This window comes from Schistocerca cancellata, chromosome 6 (genome assembly GCF_023864275.1).
Source record: "Schistocerca cancellata isolate TAMUIC-IGC-003103 chromosome 6, iqSchCanc2.1, whole genome shotgun sequence".
Lineage (NCBI taxonomy): Eukaryota > Metazoa > Arthropoda > Insecta > Orthoptera > Acrididae > Schistocerca > Schistocerca cancellata.
Window position 1 is genome coordinate 142,819,761 of NC_064631.1, and position 18,606 is coordinate 142,838,366.

The window sequence follows — 18,606 nt, forward strand, 5'->3', positions numbered from 1 at the left end:
AAAACCCACATCCTTTCGCCTTTCCCTCTCCTTCCCTCTTTCCTGACGAAGCAACCGTTGGTTGCAAAAGCTTGAATTTTGTGTGTGTGTTTATATTTATTTGTTTGTCTATCAACATGCCAACGCTTTCGCTTGGTAAGTTACATCATCTTTGTTTTTAGATATATATGTATATGATACATTGTCTGACTCTTCCCAGGAATAAATCTCTCAAAATTTCAATAGTAAACCATTTCGTGATGCACAATGCTTCTCTTGAAGTGTCTACCAGTGGAGTTGATTGAACATTCTGCCTCATTTTCTGCTGCATCAGACAGCCATAGGCTATTTTGCCATAGATACTGTTCTGACTCATCCATCATAGGAGATAGTTTTTCTTCCCAATCTCTTGTCTTTTTCTTGTACTCAGAAACTAACTTTTTAGAATACTAATTTCTGAGGTATTGCTCACAACAGTTTCATACATTTTGACTAAGACTGCTGCAGTCTGATATAAGTGCCCACAGTCAGATTGAGAGTATCTTTATTGTGAAGCATAGCCCTTATCTTGGAGCAGATCACTTCTGCTATAACAGAAATCAGGGCCTCACCTTCGTAGTCGGCTGCATCACTGCATCTGCTGCTACACTGCTGCTGGATATGTTGTTGTTACCTTCCATGTCCTTCACTTTTCCAGTGTAGGTATTGATGGAGCACAAAAAATCTAGCACTATTGCAAAAAAACACTGCAGTTTACTCAAGTTCCGATTGTATTAAACAATGGCATTAGTGAGAACAGATTTGATGTCAACTGAAATATGCAAGCCGAACTTAACACCATCTTGCAGTATACTCCCATGGGAATACAATAACTCATAACCTTAACTATTTCATGAAAAGGGCTATATAGCAGAGGTGCTGAGTTGCAGATAGACTGTCACAAATAAATAAAGCTTTAGGCCAGTAAGGCCTTCGTCAACATTAGACGAGACACACACACACACACACACACACACACACACACACACACACACACACACGACTGCAGTCTCAGGCAACTGAAATCACACTACGAGCAACATTACCAGTAGAGGTGGAGGTTAGGATGAGGCTGGGGTGGGGAGTGGGAGGGATAGTACGGTAGAGGTGGATGACAGTGAAGTGCTGCAGGTTAGATGGAGGACAGGAGAGAGGTGGGGAGGAGGTGGGAAATAGTGGAAGTAAAAAGATTGTGTGTGATGGTGGAATGACAGCTATGTAGTGCTGGAATGGGAACAGGGAAGGGGCTGGATGGGTGAGGACAGTGACCAATGAAGATTGAGGCCAGGAGGGTTACGGGAATGTAGGATGTTTGCAGGGAAAGTCCCCACCTACGCAATTCAGAGAAGCTGGTGTTGATGGGAAGGGTCCATATGGTACAGGCTGTGAAGAAGTCATTGAAATGAAAGATGTTGTGTTGGGTGGTGTGCTCAGCAACAGAGTGGTCCAGTTGTTTCTTTGTCGGTGGCCATTCGTGAGGACAGACAGCTTGTTAGTTGTCATGCCCACATAGAATGCAACACAATGGTTGCAGCTTAGCTTGTAGATCACATGACTGGTTTCACAGGTAGCCCTGCCTTTGGCGGAACAGGCGATGTTTGTGACCAGACTGGAGTAGGTGGTGGTGGGAGGATGTATAGAACAGACCTTGCACCTAGGTGTATTACAGGGGTGTGAGCTATGAGGTAAGGGTTGGGAGCAGGGTCTGTGTAGGGATGGACGAGTATATTGTGTAGATTTGGTGGACAGTGGAATACCATTGAGGGAGGTGTGGGAAGGATAGTTGGCAGGACATTTCTCATTTCAGGGCACGATGAGAGGTAGTCGTAACCCTGGCAGAGAATGTAATTCAGTTGTTCCAGTCTTGAGTGGTACTGAATTATGAGGGGAATGTTCCTCTGTGGCCGGGCGGTGGGACTTTGGGAGATGGTGGGAGACTGGAAGGATAAGGCATGGGAGATTTTTTTTGTATAATGTTTGGAGGATAATTACAGTCTGTGAAGGCTTGTGAGCTGCATTTGTGTGTGTGTGTGTGTGTGTGTGTGTGTGTGTGTGTGTTTGTAGTCTATTGTTGATGAAGGCCTTACTGGCTGAAAGCTTTATTTATTTGTGTCAGTCTTTTTGTTGTTGCACCTATCTGCGACTCAGCATTTTTGCTGTATGGTGAGTGGAAACTTTCCTTTTCATGATAGTGCTACATTCCATCCTGGATTTTCCATTGTTTGATGTCAACCTTAATTAATACCTTAGGCACTGTGTGTCAGTCTGCTTGTTGATGTAATGAAGCAATTTGTAATAACCAATGTGGGTAATTTGTTGAACAACAGGCTGCCCATTGTTTCTCACTCCATCTTGACTTCTGCTCAGTCTTTGATTCACCAGACGAACATTTGCCTTGATTCATTTTTAATTGTTGTGAATTTCTTTATTTACTGTAGAAATATCAATGTATTTTTTTTATTTTTTTGTGGGAAAAAAGAAAATACTGTTTCTAGAATATAAATCCGGGGGACTAACGGTATTTATTGTATATAGGTTACTGATTGCACTGGTACTCTCTTCATTATTTTATTTATCCTTTTGTACAAGGAAAATTTTTCTGTAGTGGTCCCTTCAGGAAGGGGCTGCTCTAAAGTGTGCAAACCCATGAGACAAAGGTTTTTGAGAATTTATGTCATACGATTGCCTGATGATTCTCAGTGTGTAACATTCTCTACAACTTTACAGTTTCTGCCTGTGCTGATCCCACTGGAGTGAATTGTCAGTGAACGTTATCGAAAACATTGTCTCTACTACTTGTTCAGTTCCTCTATCATCAGTTTGTAAGAATCCCATATAAGCATGGTGGCTTCTGGATGTATGGAAGAGCATATGAGCAATCTTGTTTGTGTTTAGGAACAATTTATTGTTGTGGATACAGGATTGGAGTTTTTCTGTTGTGTCATTAATCTTGTATTTCATTTGCAGATCTGAATCTGATTGTAAGAGCAAAATTTGGCCATCTGCAAATAACATGGGAGATTTGATGGGAGGTAATTGATAAAGAATAGGAGAGGAAAGGGCCTATTACTGCATCTTGTGGAACTCCACAGCGCATTGGGCTGTATCATAACAATTTTTGTTTTTCAATCTTCAAAGCTTGTGCTTTCGATCATTTGCTTTCAGTGGGTGAGGCAAGATTTAAACCACTGATTTTCTGTTCCTCTGATGCCATGTAATTCTAGTGTCTGAACCACCAGTAGTGATTAATAAAGTCAAAAGTCATACTTTTATCAGTGAAAAGCTCAGAAGGAAATTACTTTTGATTGAATGATTGAAGAGCGTGGTCAGTGAAAATGAAAAGTGAATAATAAACAGTCCTGTTTTTTTTTCTTTTTTCTTTAAAAATCAAAACTGGTGTTTGGTCTGTAGTTCCCCAAGAAATGCTGTCATTCCCTGCATCTTACCTTTTCAGTTGTCATAGATATAGCTGGAACTATGGAAATAAGAGTATAATTGCTTACACCATGTCTATCCCTGTCTTGCAGACTAGAATAACCTCTGAAGTCTTTGATACTTCTGGGAAATATCCTATGCTCATTGAGCTGTTTATCACATTACATAGGATCACGACAGTTTCCACAGAAATGTACTGTAATAAATAATCTGGGATGACATCAACTCCATATGAGTATGATGATTTTGTGAGTATTAAGTCTTTTAATGTTTCTTGTTTAGTTGCTACGGTCAGGACAGTTGCTGTGTTTGATGTTGGGATCATAATTTTGTGAGATTCTGATGGCATAGTAATTCCTGACAATAGATCAGCAGTCTTTGAGAAATCAAGGTTAATTATTTCACACATCTATTTTACATTTGAAACTTCTGTTTCAGGTGAGTGAGACCCACATGGTCCTGGTTTCTGTAGTACCATCGACAACTTACCAATTTCCTTTACTCATATTATCTGAGCTTATAATATAAGCTGATGGTCTGAAGTCTGCTTTGCATTTGTTATGACTTTCTTAAGGGTTCTTTAGACTTTCCAAAGCAGCTTTGGAAATCTATAATGTTTTCTCTTGATTGTACAGGAAGTGATTATTCCCTTAGTAGTCCATCCTTTCTATTCATTGCTTCTCAGTGTGTTTTGTATCTGTCTTTGTCTTTCTGAGAGGAAATACATTGTTAAAATAAAGAACACTTATTGTCAACAAATATTTTTGTTTTCTTCTCAGTTCGTGATAAGCATATTCCCAGGTCTAGTGTACTTTATTAACATCAAATGTCTTTAATGTACCTTCTGAATGTGAACTTTGGTAAAGATACCCTCAATCTGACTGTGGGCAGTTATATCAGACTGCAGCAGTCTTAGTCAAAATTAGTGAAACTGTTAAACTGTTGTGAGCAATACATCAGAAATTAGTGCTCTATACTCTTTTTAATAAAATGCACTCATGGTCATAAAGCCGATTGGGAAAATTTTGTAAACTGACTGCCCATGTAGAGATAGAATTTATGAAAATGGTATCAAGTGAATTGCAAGATATTTACGCATGCCCCCCCCCCACCCCCCACCCCTCCCCACACACACACAAGCCAAATTTCAAAGTTAAATACCTATAAACCAAATATATTTGTTAAAAGGTTGACTCATATTATGTCTTTTTAGACTGTTTGTTACTACACATATTCTTTATCTTGTTGAAGAATTGAAAAGTCCATAATCTGTCATCAAATCTGTGGCTTTATTTTCACATTCCCTTATCAGTGTTAAAATACTTCTTTTAGATATTTATCTCTGATGAGTGATATTGTATGTACAAAGTGTGAATTGGTGCATACTTTCTAGATATAATAGATGTTAAACACAAAATTTTAAGTTGTTAAATATTCTTAGAATTTCTACTGTCAATTTAATTTAGTATGGCACTTTGGCAATCCACATTCACTGCTATTATAGTGGATTGTGTTTTGGCCTTTTGGCTCCTTAGATAAGATAAGATAAGATAAGATAAGATAGATAAGATAACTCACAGTGAGCTAAGCTATATTCATGGTGCAGTTCTAATGGTTCTTATGGGCCTGTTGCTCCAACTACTCAAATTTTCATTTATTTTTGTTTTATATTATTCTTGAGTGTAATATCTTGCACTTTGCTGTTAACCTTGCCTTTTGCTTATCTCCTTTCATATTTCACTTCTCCCCTCCCTTTCACATAAATGAAATTAATGGTTCTAATTTGCTGTGAAAACCGTCTTATTGACTAGAAAGCAGTTGGAAAGCATAATGTTGTTTTCTTACTGTTACATCAGAGAGTAATGGTACATGTTGAAAGCTTTTTGTATTTGTAAACACAAGAAAGGAAGATACTGTAGATGTCTTAGAAATATGTACAGAATGAAAACATCACTACAATAGGAACATAACTACAAGCAACTGAGACCACATCTGTAAAATGAATGTGTGTGTGTGTGTGTGTGTGTGTGTGTGTGTGTGTGTGTGTGTGTGTGTGTGTGTGTGTGAGTGAGTGAGTGAGAGAGAGCTCTACTGATATCACTCAAATTGTAATTTTGAGAGGAAAGATATTCGTATTTCCACTAGGCAAATTGCAAGGAAGGCGGTGACCTTTTTTCACAAAATTCTCGTTTGGCATCCAGGTAGAAAATGGAGTTTATTAATGAAATGACAAAGTTAAAATGCCAGTTAGACTATTAATGATGTTTTTGTATGATTTTCTTAAATTGTGGTATATAATTATCAGCAACCCAAATTTTCACTTTAAATTTTAATCTAAGCTACAAATTTCTCAAGGAAGATCATGGAATATCAATTTGATATCCTTCCCATTCCCCCCACTCTCACCTTCCATTGCTCTCCTGACCTCTGTAATATCCTAATCAAACCCTGGGACATTCTCAGACTATTATCTGTACCCCATGGTGCATGTGCATTCATCCCCACTGTAAAACCTACATGCATCTGCTATGATCTACTCACACACCACCACTGGGAAACCCTACAAAATCAAAGGCTTAGCAACTTGAGAAACACACATTGTTTATCAACTAATTTGTGTCCACTGCACAGTGTTTTATGTAGGTATGACCATCACTAACCTGACTGAGCACATGAATAGTCACAGAAGTCTGCCTTGGGGATACCCAATATGCTCACCTTGTGAGCTGCCTGAATTCTCCATGAAATAGTAGTTTACCTGAACTGCAGGATGCAAACTTGCACTCCAACACATCCTGACACCTTCTGGGTCTTAACCTCTGTTAACACATTCACCCTCTCTGTATGTATGGGCGAAATTATGCTCTCACCGTTTTCCTGAGAAAATTCCTTGTCTGTATCATTGTGCATGTTGCTGTGTTTACTTTCCTCATTACTCTGCTCACTTTCCCTTTCTAAAATTGTATTTGTGTATTACAGTGTTTATTTAATTCACTCATGTTCAAAGACCATTAAGCATACATATATTTTACTCTATGTTCTTCTCTTTACTCAGTTGTATCAACACTTTAATTACTTTTGGATTGAGCTAACTTATTGTTCATACAGTCAAAAGATAATGGAAATAAGAATCTTTCCTCTCAGTATTACAGTGTGAATCCTATAAGTCTCTCTCTCTCTCTCTCTCTCTCTCTCTCTATCTATCTATCTATCTATCTAGCTCTGTGTCCATGATTTCCCTAAATCGCTTCAGGCAAATGCTGGGATGGTTCCTTTGATAGGGCACAGCTGACTTCCTTCCACGTCCTTCCCTAATCCGATGTGTCCGATGACCTCGCTGTTTGGTCCCCTCCCCCAAATCAACCAACAAGCACAAGAAAAAGACTGCTGTACATTTGATCTTTCAGCCAAAAGGCCTTCTTCTAAGACCTGCTCAGCCTAAAAGCTCGATATATAGCAGTCTTTCTGTTGTGCCTGTCTGTGGTTCAATGTCTCCTTCGTATGGTGAGTAACAATATATCCTTTCCATCCTGGATTTTCCATTGTCTAATTATATCCTGCAAATTATCTCTTTCACTTGCTCATGTAGAATTCGTCGCTTACCACAACCACCAGTGATGAAAACTTGCAACAAATGGAATAAAAATTCACCTAATAACTCATTACGATCATGTTTAATGCTTGCGTTGGCTGTGATGTTCGCAGCAGAGCACCCAAAACCCTGTGGAACATGCAGTGGCCGTCAGAATGGGTGACGTAGGTGCACAGAACAAGCCCCAACCCGGCCACAATCGTTTGTGACTCCAACTATAGTAATATGACCCACTTCAGATGGCTCAGTTACAAAATTATGTTCACCATTGTAAGTGCTTTTTCAGTGTTCTTCCCTACATTAGATGATCTGCCACTGTGCTCATGCAAACTACTCTTTACCTCAACTTAATTACTCTGCTGATATAGGTTAGCTTTCACTTTATTTGCTCGAACAGTCACATTCTTGTCAAACTGTATACAGTATTCTCTTACAGCAATTATTTTGCAATCAATAGCTTCATATTTATTTTACATAGTGATTCAACAGCAGTAACTTGCTCCACATTCTGTACATCATCATTCAGTTTATCTGCATTCTGTTTGGTTTCATGAACTACCCCTTTGAATTCTCTCTGTTAATTCACTTTTTACATTGTCAGAGAAGTTTTTCTGGTTTATTTCAAATTGAGAAACTTTTTTCTCAATATTAGTTTCTAACAACTGCAAATCCTGTCCCCTCGTTAGCTTTAAATCAGAAGCCTGCCATTCTAATTTTTCATTACCTTCAGATTTGAAGGTTTTGAGCTCACTAATCAAGCTACTATTATTACGCTTCTATTATTTTAGCATGCTAGAAACTTATTTTACTCCCTGATTAAAGATTTGATTCACATAATTAAACTTTTTGTTCACCCGATTAAAATTGTTGTTCATCTCATTAAAATTAGTTCTCATAGTACACACTAGTGCAGCAAATATTTCGTGCATATGTTACAGTCTGATTTAATCACATGCATTTTTGTTCCTGTTCTACCCATACAACTGGAGAAAGTTGCTGTACATTGGCAATATAATTACCATCACATTCTATTCGCTCTCCCTGTCTTTGTTTTGAAGTGCTAGTTTGACTTGCACCCACCCTGAAATGTACTGCCTCACTCCCCTTCACTTTCACTAAATTATCACTCCTTTCCACACTGACAATCTTTTTAATACCAACAAGCACCAAACAAAATAAATTGTACTTAGCTTTGAGTTGTCTGCAGCAGATGAGTTGTGTTGTTCTATTGTCTATAGAGCACATTCAGTTATATCAAAATATGGGCCCCTACACACCTTGGGAGCTGTCAGCCCCCCAGCAGTTAGCCAGTCGTTCACTGTAGAATCTGCTACTCCGGTCATTTTCTGCTATGCTGCTTCTTCCACCAAGTGACTGACGCTTGCTAGCATTGTCATATTGTAGCATAACATGTTGCTACACAAATCTTTTCCCCATTCCTTCTTATTTGCTCACTTTCCTTCACTCTCTCTCTCTCATTGTGTTTCACTGTCTCTCATTGTCATGTTCAATGTTGTACACAACAGTAAGGAGTGGTGTGGAAACAGTCATAGTAGGATTGCTAGGCAGGAGCAGAAATGATTAGCGAGAAAGTTAACATATTAAAAAGAAGATTTACTTACCTTGTATTTCTCAAAGCATATGAAGACATAGTAAAAATAAGCATCAAGAAACAGAGTCCAGCTATCACAATGATAACAATGATGCAGTCGGAGCAGTGACTAGGTCGCTTCTGCATAGTGTCACATGGCAATGTGTCTCCAAGTGCAACTGGGCTAGGTTGCTGATGCCAGCCATCCTATATTGTGGCAGCAGAGAGTGCCTGTAGTACAGAGCCACTGGAAGTGTGGCTCAGTGGACATAATCCATTGGGTCCGGCGGATACCACGTGACCACTATGAGCATCTGACACAGACTTGCAATTTTGTTCCTTTGATGCCCATGGGATTGTGCCGATATGTAATACCACATCCTTCCCTCCAAACCTCCTCGACGTCATCTACCCGATGAGCGAATGATCATGGCGGGGACAGCTGGATGCTGGTACCAATGAGGAGACAGGAGCCAAAACTGGGGTGTATGCCCCGGCATACACCCTGAGCCCGCTCAGAAATACTGACCAAAAAACTGAGCAGAAGGCACACACCTACATCTAGTGGCAGAGCAGCAAACAAAGATGGAGGCATTTCAATGACTGAGGGACCTGAGGCAGCATTTGTGGGACATCAGCCAGGAAGAGGGGCCCAACCCCAGATGATGGTGGCTGTTGAGACAGCAACACCATGAAATGGCGTCGACTTCCATCGGCTCCTGGACCAACGCCCACAGGAGCCAGTTGCAGTGAGGGCTGTTGCAGCCAGGAAGTCATGGAGTTTGAAAGCACAAAGCCTGCAACAGGATCACGCAGTTCACAAGGACAAATTTCATTCTGGTGGCATGAAAGCAATTCTCTCAGACCATGCAGGAGAAACAAAGAGCATCCAATATGTGCCCCGCTACCAATGCCTCCATCCACTATACAGTCATTAGTTTGAAATTTTGCCTGTCTGAGTGCAGTGGGCACTGCCCCTGTGACCGTTGCTGCAACTAAAGCAAGGTGTGGCGTCACCATCAATGTAACATCTCCTCCAGTGATGCTCTATCATATTGCCGAGAGCAGTTGGAAGCCAAGAAGAGCAACAGAGCTGGATCCTGTGTGCAGGAGCAACGAAGGTTGTCTATCCGTTACTTAAAACTGTCGCACAAAGCATTCAGCTTCGCCATTGGATTGCAGGTGGAACGGTGCACACGTAATGTACCTGATGCTAGAGGTGGGGCAGAACTGTTCAAACTCAAAGGCAACAAATTGAGATCTGTTGTCAGTCACAATCGCTTTAGGCAATCCCTCGAGGCGTAAGATCAACAACAAAACTTGGATTGTGGAACGAGCCTTAGTAGAGTGCATAGGAACCACAAAGGGAAATTTGTTGAAAGCCAACATGTATCCCTTTGTTGTCACCAGAAGTTGTGTATGACTTTGTACACAACAGTAAGGAGAGGTGTTCTACACAGTGGTATGGCAAATTTCATCTTGCAAGGGAACCTCCCCATCGCACCCCCCTCAGATTTAGTTATAAGTTGGCACAGTGGATAGCCCTTGAAAAACTGAACACAGATCAATCGAGAAAACAGGAAGAAGTTGTGTGGAACTATGAAAAAAATTAGTAAAATATACAAACTGAGTAGTCTATGCGAAGATAGGCAACATCATGGACACTGCGAGTCAAGGAGCGCCATGGTCCTGTGGTTAGCGAGAGCAGCTACGGAACGAGAGGTCCTAGGTTCAAGTCGTCCCTCGAGTAAAAAATTTAATTTTTTATTTTCAGTTTATGTGACAAATTCTTACCTTTTTATCACTTTTTTGGGAGTGATTATCACATCCACAAGAAAACCTAAGTCGGGCAAGGTAGAAGAATCTTTTTACCCATTCGCCAAGTGTACAAGTTACGTGGGTCGACAACATATTCCTGTCATGTGACGCACATGCCGTCACCAGTGTCGTATAGAATATATCAGACGTTTTTTCCCGTGGAGGAATCGGTTGACCTATGACATTGCGATCAAATGTTTTCGGTTCCCATTGGAGAGGCACATCCTTTCGTCTACTAATCGTACGGTTTTGCAGTGCGGTTGCAAAACACAGACACTAAACTTATTGCAGTGAACAGAGACGTCAATGAATGAACGGACAGATCATAACTTTGCAAAAATAAAGAAAGTAAAATTTTCACTCGAGGGAAGACTTGAACCTAGGACCTCTCGTTCAGTAGCTACTCACGCTAACCACGGGATCACGACACTCCTGAGTTCATGTTCTCCTTGGTGTTGCCTATCTTGCGCATGGACTAATCAGTTTGTATATTTTACTAATTTTTTTCGCGGTTGCACAAAACTACTTCCTGTTTTCTCGATTTATCTGTGTTCAGTTTTTCAAGGCCTATCCACTGTGCCAACTTATAACTAAATCTGAGGGGGGTGCGATGGGGAGGTTCCCTTGTTAGGATAGATGGATAGGAGCAGAAATAATTAGCAAGCAAGTTAACATGTATAGAGAAGATTTACTTACCTTGTATTTCTCTGAGCATAGAAAGACTTGATAAAAATAAGAAGCACGGAACAGAGTCCAGTTATAATAACAGTAACAAGAATGGAGTCAGAGCAGCATCTAGGCGGCTTCTGCATAGTGTTGCATGGTGATGTGGCTTCGAGCACAAGTGGGCTGGGCCACTGCCCCTGCCATCCTATATTGTGATGACAGAGGGCGCCCCAAGTGCAGAGTCACTGGAAGTGTGGCTCAGCAGACGCGCTCTGTTGAGTCCACTGGATCCCGTGCGACTACTGTAGGCATCAGTGGGAGACTCGCAATTCCGTTGCTATGACACCCATAGAGTATAAATATGTGATACCACTCATGACACAGTCACTTTCTTTCTCCAATTCTGAACTACAACAGCTTTTCTTAATTCCAAGTCTGGAAGTCCAAGGCAAGTGTTTTAAGTAAGTACCGTTTTGAAATGAAAATAAAAGAAGTAGACTTATTTTAGCAGTAATTTCCACCAATATTAAGGCACTTATGATATCATACAACCAGCTTGTGAGTATTGTCCGTGTAGAAACCTGCTACCTGATTAGGCGACAGTTGCATAAAGCACTCTTCATTACACTTGTGGAAACTTGCCACATAATGTTGAAATCATAAAGCATTTGTTCTCTCTCACTTTTTCATCAACTTTCTGCACAAAATTGTCAGTATTTACTGAAGGTCGCCAAATTTGTTCCTCATCATGTATATTTGTATGACCATCTGCAAAAGCTCTGTCCCATCCCATCACTCATAATGTTTTCCCCATACACTTAACTGATCTGATGATGAATTTCAGCCATTTGTTCTCTCTCACTTTTTCATCAACTTTCTGCACAAAATTGTCAGTATTTACTGAAGGTCGCCAAATTTGTTCCTCATCATGTGTATTTGTATGACCATCTGCAAAAGCTCTGTCCCATTTCTGTACCATCCCATCACTCATAATGTTTTCTCCATACACTTAACCGATCTGATGATGAATTTCAGCCATTTTTACACCTGTAGCACTAAGAAAACAAATCACAGCTTGTACTTCAGTGGCAGCAGAATTCTCAATCATAGGAGATATTTCAAATACAAACAAATGTAAACACGGAGGATTATTGGTGGGCATTATGTAGAAAAGTAGATTAAACTATAGGCTTTCATGCAAAAATGAAATTGCTTACAAATGTCTATTTGTTTATTTTAATTTCAAAATGATACCTATTTAAAAAATACGCCTCGTATTATGATACTCGGCACAAAATGCACTGTGTGTAATGTTGCAGGGTCTTTCTGTCTTTCGGAATTTACTCACTTACCTCTGTGAGTTTTCTTAGAACTACAGCTTGCCTTGCAGTGTCATATAATGTGGTTCTTCCTGAAAACACTGTTTAAAAGAAAGGTTGCACTATAAGTGTCAGAAGGCTACATAAAACATTCTATTTTCTGCTGAAAAGAGGTTCTTTATTATAGATCCAATTGAAATTACTGAATAAACCAAGTTCTGGTCAAAAATATATGTGCTAGTTCCTGTTTTAGTGCTACACATGCTGCCACCAAGTCTGCCTTAACACTGTTCTTTACATAAAACACATTTGCTCATAGTTTGCACCATCAAATTCCCACACATTGCACATTCCCTCAGTAATAGCAAGCATAAGAATGGAACTAAAGACCTGCTGTCTAACAATGCATAACTTTTAACAATTAATAAAGGTTTTGAAAGTTTAGCAATGAATATCAAGTTTAGAATGCTGTCCCAATATTACACAGTGCACCAGTATTAAGAAATATGAAGTTTGGAATTACAGCAGTATAGCACACCAGACAATATTTTTTCTAGGCCATTGGAAGAAAATCATAAAATTCTTATAAAATTTTAGAAACTTCTGGAAACATTATTTACAGTTGTTCTCATTATTATCCAAACCACTCCATTTTTCATGGTATGAAATTTATGTGATCTACAAAGTGTATATAAATAAGTAGGACTGCAACCAGCAAGTGAACACAGATATATATGCTATCAGGGCCACAGGGAGAAATCTTACAGCTTCCTAATCATCAATGAGCATCACTATGTGTGTATTGTGCAATGAATATTTATGAATTTTTAATCGTTGTATCAAAAAATAAATGATACAGCTAACCGTACAGTAGCTACTGCCACGGTGAAGGGGTATCTGTCCAGAGGCCAATCTAATCTCTTGTTCCTGAAGCAAGGCAGCAGCCTTTTCGATGGTCTGGCCTTATAATACTAGCCAACAAGACCTTGGTGGTACTGTGAATGGCTGAAAGTGAGGGGAAACTGCAATATTATTTTCCCAAGAGCATGCAGCCCTACAATATGGCTTAATGACAGTGGCATCATCTTGGGTAAAATATTCCAGAGGTAAAATAGTCTCCCATTTGGACCTCCACACAGGGCTATTCAGTAGGATATCACCACCAGCAAAAAAAAAAAAAAAAAAAAAAAAACTGATAAACTGCAGGTTGGAGCATAGAATGTTAGAGAATGTAAAAGGGGGAATAGAAAAATTGCTGTTAGATATAGTGGGAATTGGTGAAAAATGGTGGGGGGAGGAAGTAGAAGAGTTTTGATCAGGTCAATACAGGGTTATCAACACAAAATCAAATAAGGTTAATGTAGGAGTCAGCCCTATTACCAAATAGGGATGTGGGTAAGCTACTATGAATAGCATAGTGAACAAATTATTGTAGTTATGTTAGTCACAAAGTCCACACTCACCACAGCAGTTCAAGTTTATATGCCAACTAGATCCACAGATGACGAAGAGTCTGAAAGAAAGCATGACGCGACACACAAAATTATTCAGATACTTAAAAGAGATACAAACTTAATTGTTATAGGTGACTGTAATTCGGTAGTAGGAAGAAAAGGAGCCCATAGCCTAGGGGCAAGAAAAGGAAGAGGGAACTAACTAGTAAAATTTTTGCACATAACCTAATTTAATCATGCCTGACACTTAGTTTAAGAATCATGAAAGAATGAAAGAAGGTTGTATGCATGGAACAGATGTGGGAACACTGGAAGGTTTCATGTAGTGTATAAGACAGAGATTTGAAACCAGGTTTTACATTGCAAAGTATTTCGAGGAATGGTTGTGCAGTGTGGTCACAATTGGTTTGTTATGAACTATGGATTTAAACTGAAGAAGCTACAAAAATAAAGGAGATTGGACCTGGACAAATTGAAGGAACCAGAAGTTGTTGAAAGTTTGAGGGCACATTGGTAACATTGGACTGAGACAGGGGAAAGGGGTACAATAGACGATGAACGGGTAGCTTTAAGAAGTGAAATAGGGAAAGCAGCTGAGGATCACGTAGATAAAAAGTTGGGGTGACTACAGATCCCTTGATAACACATGAGAGACTGAATTTAATTGACAAAAGGAGAAAATATAAAATGACAGCAAATGAAGCACCAAAAGATAATACAGATGTCTAAAAAATGAAATTGACAGAATGTGCAAGGCGACTAAGCAGGAATTGTCAGAGGATAAAAGCAAGGCTGTTGAAGCACGCATGTCTAAGGGAAAGATAGATGCTGCCAATAGGAAAATTAGACATCTTATTGGGGGGGGGGGGGGGGGGACGACAGCTTTATGAATGTAAAAAGCTCAGATGACAGGTCAGCAAAGGAGAGAAAGTGGGAAAGTCGGAAGAATATATAAAGTGTCTATAAAGGTGCAAACAATATTATAGAATGAAAAGTGGAAGTGGGTGAAGATGAGATAGGAGATATGGTACTAAAAGAGTAACTTGACAGGGCACTGAAATACAGAAGTGAAAACAAGGCCTCTGGAGTAGGTGACGTTCTGCAGGATTATTTACACACTTGGGAGATCCATGACAGAAGTATCACCAAGTGATTAAGATATGTGAGACAGAAGAAATACTCAGAGTTTAAGGAGCATTTGTAAGGGGCATTCAAAAAGAAACAAGCCAGATCCACAAACCAGTAACAGGGGGGTAATATCGTGGCATGTGTAACGAGGTGTGGTTGCGAGCAGAATGTGGAAGTTCACAGCCCGCCACTAGAGGGCATGTGTGTACATCACATGACTGTACAGAGCTAGCAGCAGCATGCATTCATCATCCAATGCTGCCAGTCGCATTGCAAACAGTGACATGGAGGTGTCAAAAGAAGAGCAAAGAGGTGTTGTTAGTTTTCTGACAGCAAAAGGAGTAGGAGGAACGGATGTTCATCGACGAATGTCACAAGTGTACGGCGAGCACTACATGTCCCTTGCAAGAGTCAAGGTGTGACAAAAGCACTTCAGGGAAGGATAGGTGTCGTTACCTGATGATGCACGGTCTGGAGCACCACACTGCATTACCAATGACATTGTCCAGCTGGTGGATGCACTTATTACCCAGGACCTCCGAGTGACAGTGAAAGCCATAGCCGCCATGGTCGGATTGAGCATCAGAAGTGTTCACAGCATCATGAAGGAATGATTGCACATGCGTAAAGTGTGTGCCCTATGGCTGCCCACAATCTTCAACCACACCAGGAAGCATGTCGACTGGACCACTGCCTTGCTCATCTTCAGTGCTATGCTCGGGAAAGGAATGTGTTCCTGGCATTTCTGGTGGCTGGAGATGAGTCATGGTGTCATCACCTAGAACCAGAATCAAAACGACAAAGTCTCCAGTGGAAGCATCCAGGATCACCACCACCAAACAAAGCCAAGGCCATCCACACGAGTGCAGGAAAAGTTATGCTGGCGTTCTTCTTTGACCAAGATGGCCCCCTTCTGATTCTTCCTGCAGTGAGTGCCCAGTGTTACTTGCAAACCTTGACCGCCCTTCTCCAAGAGATCAAATCAAAACGACCAGGTGATCTCACCTTTGGGATCATTCTGCTTCATGACAATGCAAAGTGTCATACTGCCAACACAGTCGTGGCACTGCTGCAGAAATTCAGATGGGAGGTTCTCGGCCACCCTCCATACAGTCCGGACCTCTCTCCCTGTGATAAAGCAATTTTTGGTCCCCTTAAAAAGGCTCTGAGGGGCAAATGATTCACCACGGATGACGATGTCCAGCTGTACGTGCAGAACTGGTTAACATCGCAGCCCCAGGAATTTTATAAGACAGCCATTCACCACCTTGTGTCACAGTGGGACAAGTCTCTCAACAGCCAGGGTCAATACTTCTAACATACAGGTACTGGTTTCTGTAATGATGCCTCTAGCTCATTTCTTTTGGAATGCCCCTTATATTAATTCCAAAGAGGTAGTTGCTGATACCACCAGCTTTATAAGTCATGGTTGCTAAATGTTGACACAAATTATGTACAGAAGAGTGGTAAAACTGACAGAAGCCAGCTTCAGGGAAGATCATTTTGGGTTCCAGAGAAATGTAGGAACATATGAGGCAATACTAACCACACGACTTATCCTAGTAGACAGATCAAAGAAAGCCATATCTATGATAACAGCATTTGTAGATTCAGAGAACATGGTTGACAATTTTGGCTGTACTACACTCTTAGAAATTTTGAAGGTAGCAGGGATAAAATACAGGGTATGAAAGGTTATTCGTAACTTTTACAGAAAGTCCCACTCCCACTCCCACTCCCTGCCGGCCGCTGGTGGCCGAGCGGTTCTAGGCACTTCAGTCTGGAACCGCGCAACCGCTATGGTTGCAGGTTCGAATCCTGCCTCGAGCATGGATGTGTGTCATGTCCTTAGGTTAGTTAGGTTTAAGTAGTTCTAAGTTCTAGGGGACTGATGACCTGAGATGTTAAGTCCCATAGTGCTCAGAGCCAGCCACTCCCACTCCCACTCCCACTCCCACTCCCACTCCCACTCCCACTCCCACTCCCACTCCCACTCCCACTCTCTCTCTCTCTCTCTCTCTCTCTCTCTCTCACACACACACCACACACACACACACACACACACACACACACACACACACACACCAGTCACTCATGTGTGCACATGTGTATAATTTATCACTTTTATTTTGTATGTTGCAGAGCCATCCACATCTAATTCTCATCAATAGTTTTTGACGTTAAATTTGGATCTAGTTGGTGTGAAGCATAGATGTGACTTAGAGACACCACAAGTCTCTTCATTACAGTCAATCAACTATTTGTGGATCAGCTGTATTCTGCTATCTGCTGGTGTTATAATCCATATATAACAAGAGACTGTGTAACACCAAAGTATTAATTTCTGTATGGTTATATCCAGTTGAAATATTTATTTGCAAAACTGTATATTATTTTCATCTTGTTGACATACTTGCTGGGTTTCCATGTACGAAGCAAAGTGCACCTAAGGACCTCAAAAATTCATATTTAATCTGTGTTTAGACAGTGTTCACTCATTCATATTATGCATGATTTTATTATGTGGCATGTTCAATCATTTTATACAAGATTTTGTTCCTGGATATGAGAATATTCAGAATATTATTAACTAATAAGCAGTTGTTTATAAATTGGAATGAAACAACAGTTTGTGTTAGTATAATTTATTGTCATTTCCACTTTAATGGTGGACGTGATTAGTGACAGTGCTTATCACCTCAGTCTCTTCTGTAAATAACAAGAAATAATGATGATGTATGTTATGCTCGAAGTGTCACAAATCACATTTGTGTGTGTGTGTGTGTGTGTGTGTGTGTGTGTGTGTGTGTGTGTGTGTGTGTGTTTCTTTTTTTTTTAATTTTGTGTTAAGGTTGTTTAATAATGTTGTCTTTAAACCTGAATATTTCTACTTTGTGTTTATATCTATTAGTTTCTTGAGAAGTAACAATTGTGCGCCAACTGTAATTAACTGTGATAGATTTAAAGTAAATTGTTATGAATTCCTTTCAAGAATTGTGGATTAGTTGGCCATTTCCTGAAAAATTACAAAATATATAACTATACAAATAGTTTATCATGTGTCTGTCAGTTGTAAAATAAAATATTTATGATGATGATGATAGTATCTCAGATTGTATGGAGATAATATAAGACAGCACATATGACAACAGAAAAGGGTGGTATATTTCTTGTTAGAATAGTTTTAATGTAGCTTTTGTTGCAGAACATGTTCACATATATGTAGACTGCTGCTGTCAATGTTAGTTTCAATAAAATTCTTCTGAATTTGTTACAGTGTCATGTCATAATTCGTCATGTAAACCAATGTTTCAGCCATGTTTCAACATATGAAATGTGTTCAGAAAGTAATGGGGATTTTATAATTTTGCAGGCTTTATACATCTGATTTTCAAAAATTGTTTTTAATCTTGTTGGTACACGTTTCTGATGTACATTTGCATGCTCAGCTGTTTTGACTATTTAGTTTATTGTTGGCAGTCGAAGAGGTTGTATGTGGTTTTGCCTGCATGGCAAATTTTTACTTTCGAAAACAATAGGTCAAAGAATTTGCATTAAACTTTGTTTGAATAATGGAATAAAGTG

General features: G+C 39.9%; 1 protein-coding gene across 1 annotated transcript in view; it reads left to right on the forward strand.

Moving 5' to 3' along the window:
• The window catches only part of LOC126191313 (E3 ubiquitin-protein ligase PPP1R11), a 78,319-nt gene extending 60,024 nt beyond the window's left edge, over positions 1-18,295 (forward strand). The window contains exon 4 of the mRNA XM_049932145.1: positions 17,164-18,295. Within this exon, the coding sequence (XP_049788102.1) occupies positions 17,164-17,192 (29 nt within the window). The 3' untranslated portion in view covers positions 17,193-18,295. The remainder of the gene's footprint in view (positions 1-17,163) is intronic.
• The last annotated feature ends 311 nt before the right edge of the window (positions 18,296-18,606 follow it).